Genomic DNA, 12,612 nt, shown 5'->3' with positions numbered 1-12,612 from the left:
CCTTTTTCTTAAAATCTCTTCAGAATAAACAACAGTTCTGCTTTTTGAGTAGGATGTCAACTTTCAGTTCAAGTCATTGCCTTTCCCAAATCATTTTTATGACAATTATTTTGAAAGTTTTAGTAACCTCCACAAGTTATTTATGTGCCCTAACTTCCTCAAGAATCATACACTGAAGAGCCAAAGAAACTGGTTTAGCCATGCGTTTTCAAATACAAAAACATATAAACAGGCACAATACGGCGCTGCGGTCGACAATGTCTATATAAGACAAGTGTCTGGCGCAGTTGTTAGGTCGGTTACTGCTTCTACAATGGCAGTTTGTCAAGATTTAAGTGAGTTTGAACTTGGCATTTCAATCGGCGCACGAGCGATGGGGCACAGTGAGGTAGCGATGAAGTGGGGTTTTCGGAGTGGCCGAGCGATTCTAGGCGCTTCAGTCTGGAACCGTGCGACCGCTATGGTCGCAGGTTCGAATCCTGCCTCGGGCATGGATGTGTGTGATGTCCTTAGGTTAGTTAGGTTTAAGTAGTTCTAAGTTCTAGGGGACTGATGACATTAGAACTTAAGTCCCATAGTGCTCAGAGCCATTTGAACCATTTTTGGAGTGGGGTTTTCCTGTACGACCATTTCACGAGTATACCGTGAGTATCAGGAATCCGGTAAAGCATCAAATCTCCGACATTCCTGCGGCCGGAAAAAGATCCTGCAACAACGGGACCAACGACGACTGAAGGGAATCCTTCGACGTGACAGAAGTGCCACCCTTCCCCAAATTGCCGCAGATTTCAATGCTGGGCCATCAACAAGTGTCGGCGTGCGAACTATTCAACGAAACATAATCGTTATGGGCTTTCAGAGCCGAAGGTCCACTCGTGTACCCTTGATAACAGTACGACACAAAGCTTTACCCTACGTCCGGTTCCGTCAACACCGACGCTGGACTGCTGATGACTGGAAACATGTTGCCTGGTCGGACGAGTCTCCTTTCCAATTGTATCGAGCGGACGGACGTGTACGGATATGGAGAAAACCTCATGAATCCATGGACCCTGCAGGTCATTAGGGAACTGTTCAAGCTGGTGGAGGCTCTGTAATGGTGGGGGCGTTTGCAGTGGGAGTGATATGGACCCCTGTTACGTCTACATACGAGTGTGAGAAGTGACACGTACGTAAGCATCCTGACTGATCACCTGCATCCATTCATGTCCATTGTTCATTCCGACGTACTTGGGCAATTCCAGCAGGACAATGCGACACCCCACACGTCCAGAATTGCTACAGAGTGGCTCCAGGAACACTCTTCTGAATTTAAACACTTCCGCTGGCCACCAAACTCCCCAGACATGAATATTATCTGGGATGCCTTGTAACGCGCTGTTCAGAAGAAATATCCACCCCTCGTACTCTTATGGATTTATGGAAAGTCCTCCAGCATTACATCAAACATTAGTCGAGTCCATTCTACGTCGTGTTGCGGCACTTCAGCGTGCTCGCGGGGGCCCTACACGATATGAAGCAGGTGTGCCAGTTTCTTTGGCTCTTTAGTGTATTGTACTTCTATTGCAGTGCAGGAAATAAACTTCACACTCCTGTTGCTTTAGTGTACGCCATAGCTCTATTTTCACTACAATAGCGGCAATATCTCATATAAAAATAAGGGTTAGTTCCAGTGGTTTTACAACAGCAGTTGATTGAGCAATGCAGAAGGTGACCAAGCATACGAGGACTCAACTTGCCTGCGCCCTTGGCGGTGCCCTATCTCGCCAGGTCCTCGGTAGGGCCCTGTTTATGATTGTCATTCGAAAAATTTATATTCACATAAAACTATCGGTGCCTCTCCTTGACGTAATGTTTGGCGTGTTCGTTTCATACCATACATAACGAACATTACAGTAACTTCACTATAGCCAAAATAACATGACAATGTACGCTAAATGTTTTAAGCGTACACTGAAGCGCGCACAAAAGACAGCCGCGACAGACTCACGCTGTTGGCTGTTGCTTCACACGGTAGACGGCTTCTTGCCATTGCGCATCGCCCCACCACCCACCTTCTTACATGCACGGCACTGTAACAACGCAGGCTACAATAAAGTTCTATGGAAAACCGTTACCAAGACAAGGGACATGTTAGTAGCGCAGACTAACTTGTTAACGTTAGAGGTGGTGAACGAGTAGAACAGTACGGATGAACACGATTTCGAAAAAGTACTACATGTTCTGTTATTTATTTTTTAAATCTGTTCCACAGATGCTATTTTTATTTTGTTTCCTTATGTTTTATTCTTCGTAACTAGTTTATAAGAAGCAGTGTCAAGCGCTGTCTTTCTGGAACGTATCACTGGCGATGCCACGAACTATATTTACAGCCAGAGGTTTCAGAAAATACTGTAACCGATCGCTGTTTTTTTCTTCAATTTTCACTTATTCATGACCGGTTTCGAATCGCCTAGCGATTCATAATATGATACAATTTAGTTTGGAGTATTGTGGGGGTCGTGCATCTGTGGCAAATAACTGAGCACTGTATGTGGGAAGAATACTAAGATTTTAAGATATATTTGATGGTACTACTCCCTGTTTTTATTCCTGTTGCAAGCACTGCTGTGGAAAACATAATGTATGCTTTCCAGTATCGTAGAATATCAAGTGAAACAGGCACTTTTCCACCGATGGCGACTCCCACATTCTTTACAAAATACAGGGTGTTACAAAAAGGTACGGCCATACTTTCAGGAAACTTTCCTCACACACAAAGAAAGAAAATATGTTATGTGGACATGTGTCCGGAAACTCTTACTTTCCATGTTAGAGCTCATTTTATTACTTCTCTTCAAATCACATTAATCACGGAATGGAAACACACAGCAACAGAACGTACCTGCGTGACTTCACTTTGTTACAGGAAATGTTCAAAATGTCCTCCGTTAGCGAGGATACATGCATCCACCCTCCGTTGCATGGAATCCCTAATGCGCTGATGCAGCCCTGGAGAATGGCGTATTGTATCACAGCCGTCCACAATACGAGCACGAAGAGACTCTACATTTGGTACCGGGGTTGCGTAGACAAGAGCTTTCAAATGCCCCCATAAATGAAAGTCAAGAGGGTTGAGGTCAGGAGAGCGTGGAGGCCATGGAATTGGTCCGCCTCTACCAATCCGTCGGTCACCGAATCTGTTGTTGAGAAGCGTACGAACACTTCGACTGAAATGTGCAGGAGCTCCATCGTGCATGAACCACATGTTGTGTCGTACTTGTAAAGGCACATGTTCTAGCAGCACAAGTAGAGTATCCCGTATGAAATCATGATAACGTGCTCCATTGAGCGTAGGTGGAAGAACGAAACTAAAATGAGTTCTAACAAGGAAATTATGCGTTTCCGGAGACATGTCCACACAACATCTTTTCTTTCTTTGTGTGAGGGATGTTTCCTGAAAGTTTGGCCGTACCTTTTTGTAACACCCTGTATATGTGACAAAAAATTACACTATATATATTCATAATGAAACGATCCTGATGGCTCACTTTTTCTTTCCTTTATTGTTATTTTTATACCTGTACAATCAGGTAGGCTGGTAGCGGCATGCTACGCCGCTCTTCAGCCTTAGAGTTGACAATGATATAACACAGAAAGAAGATCCAAAATAAACATAGTGACGGGCAAAAAATAGTGGACACAGAAATACAAAAAACACGGAGCCGTTCACACTAGCCGATAACGACACTGAAAACATGTTGACACGGCGCACATAACACTGATGAATTCGATGGCACATGTGAACGTATGAGCGTGACGGCGGACACTAAAAAACACAAAACGACGGCACACACACGCGAAACTGATGATGATCTCCGCGCGCGAATGTCCACATAGCGTGTACGAGACCGGGGACCTGCCAAGAGGGGAAGAAGGGGGAGTGGGAGGGAGAGGGGTGAGCAAGGATGCCAATGGCGGAGAAGACGTTAGTAGGAACGGAGGAAGGTCTGGAGGGGAAGCCCGGGGGAGGAGTGGGGAGAAAGGGAGGAGGGGGGAAGGGGGAGAGAAGGGAGAGAGGGTGCCCAAAGGAAACAAACACAGGAAGAGGGAGGGAGGATCAAAGTTGGTAGGAGGGGTAGATGGAGGGGAGGAGGGCATCATCAGGGAGGGGGAGCTGGCGGAAGCCACCTTGGGAGAGGGTATGGAGAGTGGAGAGATGGAGAGCAGATGGGACATGGAATTACAGGCATGGCAGCAGACGGGGGCGGGAGAGTATGGGAGAGACCAGCAGGTGAGGAGGATCGGGTTTGTGGGAGGCTCACAGGTTCCGTATCTGTTCGAAGAAAAGGAGGAGGTGGGGGAAGGGAATTAGGTCGTACAGGATTCGCGTGGGGGAGGGGAGACTGATGCGATAGGCGAGGCGAAGAGCATGGCGTTCCAGGATCTGAAGGAATTTGTAAAAGATAGGGGGAGCGGAGATCCAGGCAGCATGGGCGTAGCAAAGGATAGGGCTAATGAGGGATTTATAGGTATGGAGGATGGTAGAGGGGTCCAGACCCCAAGTTCGGCCGGAGAGGAGTTTGAGGAGACGGAGGCGGGAGCGTGCCTTGGCTTGGATCGTCCGGAGGTGGGGGGTCCTGGAGAGGCGACGGTCAAGGGTGACACCAAGGTACTTAAGGGTGGGGGTTAGGGTGATAGGACGGCCATAGATGGTGATGTAGAAATCGAGGAGGTGGAAGGAAGGAGTGGTTTTGCCTACTATGATCGCCTGGGATTTGGCAGGATTGACCTTAATCAATCACTGGTTGCACCAAGCGGTGAACCACTCAAGATGGGATTGGAGAAGGTGTTGGGAGCGCTGCAGGATGGGGGCGGGCAGAGGGCAAGGAAGGCAGTGTCATCGGCGTACTGGAGAAGGTGAATGGGGGGTCAAGGCGGCGGCATGTCCGCCGTATACAAGAGGTACAGAAGAGGGGAGAGGACGGAACCTGGGGCACACCAGCGGAGGGGAAAAAGATGTAGGAATCCATGTTGTGGATGGTGACGTAGGAAGGACGGTGGGAAAGAAGGGAGCCGATCAGACGGACGTAGTTAATAGGAAGGGCGAAGGTTTGGAGCTTGAAGAGGAGACCGGAATGCCACACGCGGTCATAGGCTCGTTCAAGGTCAAGGGAGAGGAAGATAGCGGAACGACGGGAATTAAGCTGTTCGGAGAGGAGATAAGTGAGGTGAAGCAGAAGGTCATCGGAAGAGAAGGACGGCCGAAAGCCACACTGGGTAACGGGAAGGAGGCGGTGCTGGCGGAGATGCTGGTGGATGCGTCGGGTGAGGATGGACCTGATGGCTCACTCCATGATTGCTTAAGTACTCGCATCTGCCCACACGTGCTGACCGTAGTAATTCAGTATGCCCTCTCTTGTGATGCCATGCATCACCGGATACTATACAGTACGCATCTCAATTATAACGGGACTTCCTACAATAGATATTGATTTCCGTATACAGGGTGGTCCAATGATAGTGACCGGGCCAAATATCTCACGAAATTAGCATCAAACGAAAAAACTACAAGGAACGAAGCTTGTCTAGCTTGAAGAGGGAAACCAGATGGTGCTATGGTTGGCCCGCTAGATGGCGCTGCCGTAGGTCAAACAGATATCAACTGCGATTTTTTAAATAGGAACCCCGATTTTTAATTATATACCTGTGTAGTACGTAAAGAAATATGAACGTTTTAGTTGGACCACTTTTTTCGCTTTGTGATAAATGGCGCAGTAATAGTCCCAAACGTATAAGTACGTGGTATCACGTAACATTCCGCCAGTGCGGACGGTATTTGCTTCGTGATACATTACCCGAGTCAAAATGGACCGTTTACCAATTGCGGAAAAGGTCGATATCGTGTTGATGTATGGCTATTGTGATCAAAATGTCCAACGAGCGTGTGCTATGTATGCTGCTCGATATCCTGGACGACATCACCCAAGCGTCCGGACCGTTCACCGAGTAGTTACGTTATTTAAGGAAGCAGGAAGTGTTCAGCCACATGTGAAACATCAACCACGACCAGCAACAAATGATGATGCTCAAGTAGGTGTTTTAGCTGTGTCGCGGCTAATCTGCACATCAGTAGCAGACAAATTGCGCGAGAATTGGTTCAAATGGTTCAAATGGCTCTGAGCACTATGGGACTCAACTGCCGTGGTCATAAGTCCCCTAGAACTTAGAACTACTTAAACCTAACTAACCTAAGGACAGCACACAACACCCAGCCATCACGAGGCAGAGAAAATCCCTGACCCCGCCGGGAATCGAACCCGGGAACCCGGGCGTGGGAAGCGAGAACGCTACCGCACGACCACGAGATGCGGGCGCGAGAATTGGGAATCTCAAAAACGTCGGTGTTGAGAATGCTACATCAACATCGATTGCACCCGTACCATATTTCTATGCACCAGGAATTGCATGGTGACGACTTGGAACGTCGTGTACAGTTCTGCCACTGCGCACAAGAGAAATTACGGACGATGACAGATTTTTTGCACGCGTTCTATTTAGCGACGAAGCGTCATTCACCAACAGCGGTAACGTAAACCAGCATAACATGCACTATTGGGCAACGGAAAATCCACGATGGCTGCGACAAGTGAAACATCAGCGACCTTGGCGGGTTAATGTATGGTATGGCATTATGGGAGGAAGGATAATTGGCCCCCATTTTATCGATGGCAATCCAAATTGTGCAATGTATGCTGATTTCCTACGTAATGTTGTACCGATGTTACTACAAGATGTTTCACTGCATGACAGAATGGAGATGTACTTCCAACATGATGGGTGTCCGGCACATAGCTCGCGTGAGGTTGAATCGGTATTGAATAGCATATTTCATGACAGGTGGATTGGTCGCCGAAGCACCATACCATGGCCCGCACGTTCCCCGGATCTGACGTCCCCGGATTTATTTATGCGGGAAAAGTTGAAGGATATTTGCTATCGTGATCTACCGACAACGTCTGAAAATATGCGTCAGCGTATTGTCAATGCATGTGCGAACATTACGGAAGGCGAACTACTCGCTGTTGAGAGGGATGTCGTTACACGTATTGCCAAATGCATTGAGGTTGACGGACATGATTTTGAGCATTTATTGCGTTAATGAGGTATTTACAGGTAATCACGCTGTAACAGCATGCGTTCTCAGAAATGACAAGTTCACAAAGGTAGATGTATCACATTGGAACAACCGACATAAAATGTTCAAACATACCTACGTTCTGTATTTTAATTTAAAAAACCTACCTGCTACCAGCTGTTCGTCTAAAATTGTGAGCCATATGTTTGTGACTGTTACAGCGCCATCTCTCACAAACGGAAAAAAGTGGTACACCAAAAACATTCATATTTCTTTACGTACTACACGCTTATTTGTAATAAAAAATGGGGGTTCCTATTTAAAAAACGCAGTTGATATCCGTTTGACCTATGACGGCGCCATCTAGCGGGCCAACCATAGCGCCATCTGGTTTCCCCCTTCAAGATAGACAAGTTTCGTTCTTTGTAGTTTTTTCGTTTGATGCTTATTTCGTGAGATACTTGGCCCGGTCACGATCAATGGACCACCCTGTAAATTGGTAACGAAACGATCCTGATGGCTCACCTCCATGATTGCCTGAATATTCGCATCTGCCCACACGCGCTTTCCGTAGTAATTCAGTATGCCATCTCTTGTGATGCCATACATCACCGAAAACTATACAGTACTCATCTCAATTATAACGGCACTTGCAACAATAGATATTGATTTCCGTAAATATAACAATGGGAACTTCTCTTGTACTATTGACCAGTACTTTCTGCTGTGTGGAATGCGACACTTTTTTCAAACATCCTATATGCATTAACGGCTGTAAGAAAAATTTGAGGCTTTACTTGTTAAATGGTCCTCATATAAATGCATGTCTGTGACAGATAAAAGCACTAATCACAAGATAAAATAAACATACTGATCAAAAGTATATGGACATTTGTTGAAACGGGATGTGTTCACTTTTCGTCTTTATGATGGGGTGAACTCTGCTGGAGGCACATTCTGTCTGAATGTCTATGGAGGAATGGCCGACCAACCTCCTGCAGGAGATGGAACCTGGAAAGGTAGCGATGTCGGACACTGGCTTCTGGAAGGAAGTCGACGTTCTTACTTATCCCAAAGGTATTGGTAGCGATGTCGGACACTGGCTTCTGGAAGGAAGTCGACGTTCTTACTTATCCCAAAGGTATTCCGCTAGGTTTAGGACCGAGCGAGGTGGCACAGTGGTTAACACACTGGAATCGCATTCGGGTGGACGACGGTTCAATCTCGCGTCCGGCCATCCTGATTTAGGGTTTCCGTGATTTCCCTAAATCGCTTCCGGCAAATGCCGGGACGGTTCCATTGAAAGGGCACGGCCGACATCATTCCCTAATCCAGTGAGACCGATGACCTCGCTGTTTGGTCTCTTCCACCCAAACAACCAACCAACTGCTAGGTTCAGGTTGGTATTCTGGGCAAGCCAGTGCATTTGACGAATGTGATTATCGACAGACCATTCCGTCAGAGATGCTGCTGTACGACAGTGTGCATTGTCATGCTGGTACAATCACTGTCCCCGAACTGTTCCTCTACCACACGCAGTATGCAAGACTGTATAATATGTTCATATCCATTAGCATTCAGCGTTTTCTAAAGCACAATAACGGAATCGCACCCTAACCAAGAAAAACACGTCCAAACTGGTAACACCATCTCCTCTGTACTCCACCGTAAGCTCTCCACATTATAGCAGGTAAAGTTCGCCAAACCCTAACCTTTCCATAGAACAGCCACAGGGAACAGAGTGCTTCATGACTCCAGTCGTTTCCAGTAATCTACTGTCCATTGGCGTCTCTCTTTACATCACTTCAGCACTCCTACAGAAATGCGCGGTTTATGAGGCGCTACTCGACTGTGGTGCTCCATTCTGTTTGACTCCCTTGACTCAGTCATTGTGCTCACTCAGCTCCTGGTACCATTTTGGAATTAGCGAGTGATTCCTTCCTCTGATTTCGTGCGATTTTTTTACAGCCACGCTCCACGACGCTCCCTGGTCACTGTCCATAGAGATATGAGGTCTGCCTGACCTGTGGTTGTTCTTCGCGTTTCGATTTCACAATCACTGACCAACAGTCAATTTGGGCCGCTTTAGATTGGTTGAAATGATCTTGACTCATCTGTTACTCAGGTGGCGTTCAATGGCTTGTCTACGTTTGATGGCACTGATATCAACTCACTGACCCAGTCAGCTGTTTCTGCTACTCTAAAAGCAACACAATGCCCCCCACCTCCTTTTATAATTGGCAAGTCCGACTCACGTGACATACAGTGGTCAAATAGGCACGTGTACGGCAGTGCTGATACTTTTGATGAGATAGTGTATGCTTGATCAAAATACACTACTGGCCATTACAATTGCTACACCACGTAGATGACGTGCTACAGACGCGAAATTTAACCGACAAGAAGAAGATGCAAATGATTAGCTTTTCAGAACATTCAGACAAGGTTGGCGCCAGTGGCGACACCTACAACGTGCTGACATGAGGAAAGTTTCCAACCGATTTCTCATACACAAAGAGCGGTTGACCGGCGTTGCCTGGTGAAACGTTGTTGTGATGCCTCGTGTAAGGAGGAGAAATGCGTACCATCACGTTTCCGACTTTGATAAAGGTCGGATTGTAGCATACCGCGATTGCGATTTATCGTATCGCGACACTGCTGCTCGCGTTGACTGTTAGCAGAATGTGGAATCGGTGGGTTCAGGAGGGTAATACGGAACGCCGTGCTGGATCCCAACGGCCTCGTGCCACTAGCAGTCGAGATGACAGGCATCTTATCCGCATGGCTGTAACGGGTCGTGCAGCCACGTCTCGATCCTTGAGTCAACAGATGGGGACGTTTGCAAGACAACAGTCATCTGCACGAACAGTTCGACGACGTTTGCAGCAGCATGGACTATCAGCTCGGAGACCATGGTTGCGGTTACTCTTGACGCTGCATCACAGACAGGAGCGCCTGCGATAGTCTACTCAACGACAAACCTGGCAAAACGTCGTTTTTTCGGATGAATCCAGATTCTGTTTACAGGATCATGATGGTCGGATCCGTGTTTGGCGACATCGTGGTGAACGCACATTGGAAGCGTGTATTCGTCATCGCCATAATGGCGTTATCACCCGGCGTGATGGTATAGGGTGCTATTGGTTACACGTCTCGGTCACCTCTTGTTCGCATTGACGGCAGTTTGAACAGTGGACGTTACATTTCAGATGTGTTACGACCCGTGGCTCTACCCTTCATTCGATCCCTGCGAAACCCTACATTTCAGTAGGATAATGCTTGACCGCATATTGCAGGTCCTGTACGGGCCTTTCTGGATACAGAAAATGTTCGACTGCTGCCCTGTCCAGCACATTCTCCAGATCTCTCACGAATTGAAAACGTCTGGTCAATCGTGGTCGAGCAACTGGCTCGTCTCAATACGCCAGTCACTACTCTTGATGAAGTGTGGTATCGTGTTGAAGCTGCATGGGCAGCTGTACCTGCATACGCCATCCAAGCTCAGTTTGACTCAATGCCCAGGCGTATCAAGGCCGTTATTACGGCCAGAGTTTGTTGTTCTGGGTACTGATTTCTCAGGACCTACGCACCCAAATTGCTTGAAAGTGTAATCATATGTCAGTTTTAGTATAATACAGGGTGATACCAAAAGAATACCACAACTTTAAAAATGTGTATTTAATGAAAGAAACATAATATAACCTTCTGTTATACATCATTACAAAGACTATTTAAAAAGGTTTTTTTTTCACTCAAAAACGAGTTCAGAGATGTTCAATATGGCCCCCTCCAGACACACGAGCAATATCAACCCGATACTCCAACCCGTTCCACACTCTCTGTAGCATATCAGGCGTAACAGTTTGGATAGCTGCTGTTATTTCTCGTTTCAAATGATCAATGGTGGCTGGGAGAGGTGGCCGAAACACCATATCCTTAACATACCCCCATAAGAAAAAATCGCAGGGGGTAAGATCAGAGCTTCTTGGAGGCCAGTGATGAGGTGCTCTGTCACGGGCTGCCTGGCCGCCGATCCATCACCTCGGGTAGTTGACGTTCAGCTAGTTACGGACAGATAAGTGCCAATGTCGTGGCGCTCCATCCTGCTGAAATATGAATTGTTGTGCTTCATGTTCGAGCTGAGGGAACAGCCAATTCTCTAACATCTCCAGATACTGTAGTCCAGTTACAGTAGCACCTTCGAAGAAAAAGGGACCAAAAGCTTTATTGGCTGAAATGGCACAGCAAACGTTCACCTTAGGCGAGTCACGTTCATACTGAGTTGTTTCCCGCGGATTCTCAGTGCCCCACTTCTGCCGTACTCAATAACACAAAAAGCTTTCTGTTGAGCGGTCGCCATCTTAGCATCAACTGACGCTGACGCCTAGTCAACAGCGCCTCAAGCGAACAAATGTACAACTAAATGAAACTTTATAGCTCCCTTAATTCGCCGACAGATAGTGCTTAACTCTGCCTTTTGTCGTTGCAGAGTTTTAAATTCCTAAAGTTGTGGTATTCTTTTTGAATCACCCTGTATATCTGTCCAATGAAGACCTGTTTATCATCTGCATTTCCTCTTGGTGTAGGAATTTTAATGGCCAGTAGTGTGTGTATAATGGAACTGCACCTGACGACCCGCCCGCGCCCTGTGCTTTCAGTCTGCGTGGGGCAAGCGCGCATGGAGCAACCTGCACGGCGCCTGGGGCAAGCGCGGCGGAGACGACGCGGCCACGTGGCCCGAGCTGCCGGACCAGACCGTGGCTGAGCAGGAGGGCGACCAGGAGGCCGCGCAGCTGGTGCCGCTGCCGATGCAGGTGCCTCTGCCGCTGCAGGTGCAGCTGCAGCTGCAGGGCGACGAGGGAGAGCCCGGCGACGAGGAGAAGCGCGCCTGGAGTAGCCTGCACAATACCTGGGGCAAGCGCGCCGCCGACTGGCGCAGCTTCCACGGTAAGTGCCTCGGCGGCCCATCTGCCTCAGGGCGCCCTTATACCAGGTGTACCGGTACGAAATGAGCGTTAAGATACAAATGTGTCGATAGGAAACATTTGTTGTGAACGAGCCTAATTTTTTTTTTCTTTTGTGTGTACATAGTTCCGCGTAGTCAGCGCCTACACAACGTTCCCACTAGAGCGCGCCCCGCGAAGCACAACAGCGCATGCGCAGCGCTCGTCCGTCTCCGCACTACGAGATGGCGCTGCCATAGAGACGGACCAAATTCTGCTTCCGCCGATCCGGGTATCAATATGTAACGCAGCCAGTGAGATTGCTGCTAACGTAGAACCGTTTCTCCTCGCGGATCACACTCGCGCAGTGATACCTGAATGCGCGAGGTATTATAACGAGTGTACAGACCTCCGATTAGTCAGTCTGCATTAGTCTGTACCAGTCTGCATTAGTCTGTACCAGTCTATAGTCAAGTTTCAGTCTGCACCTAAGAAGATTATCATATTCCTCTACATAGCCGTGAAGATAAATGTATAGAAGTTTGTCAAGTA

At 47.6% G+C, this 12,612-nt stretch overlaps 1 protein-coding gene across 1 annotated transcript in view; it reads left to right on the top strand.

Annotated features, from left to right (window-relative positions):
* The window catches only part of LOC124805198 (prothoracicostatic peptide-like), a 603,387-nt gene that overhangs the window by 442,913 nt on the left and 147,862 nt on the right, over positions 1 to 12,612 (top strand). The window contains exon 3 of the mRNA XM_047265694.1: positions 11,776 to 12,064. Within this exon, the coding sequence (XP_047121650.1) occupies positions 11,776 to 12,064 (289 nt within the window). The remainder of the gene's footprint in view (positions 1 to 11,775; positions 12,065 to 12,612) is intronic.

This window comes from Schistocerca piceifrons, chromosome 7 (assembly GCF_021461385.2).
Source record: "Schistocerca piceifrons isolate TAMUIC-IGC-003096 chromosome 7, iqSchPice1.1, whole genome shotgun sequence".
NCBI lineage: Eukaryota > Metazoa > Arthropoda > Insecta > Orthoptera > Acrididae > Schistocerca > Schistocerca piceifrons.
Note: the sequence above shows the minus strand (reverse complement) of the source record. Positions and strands in the feature narration are given on the sequence as shown.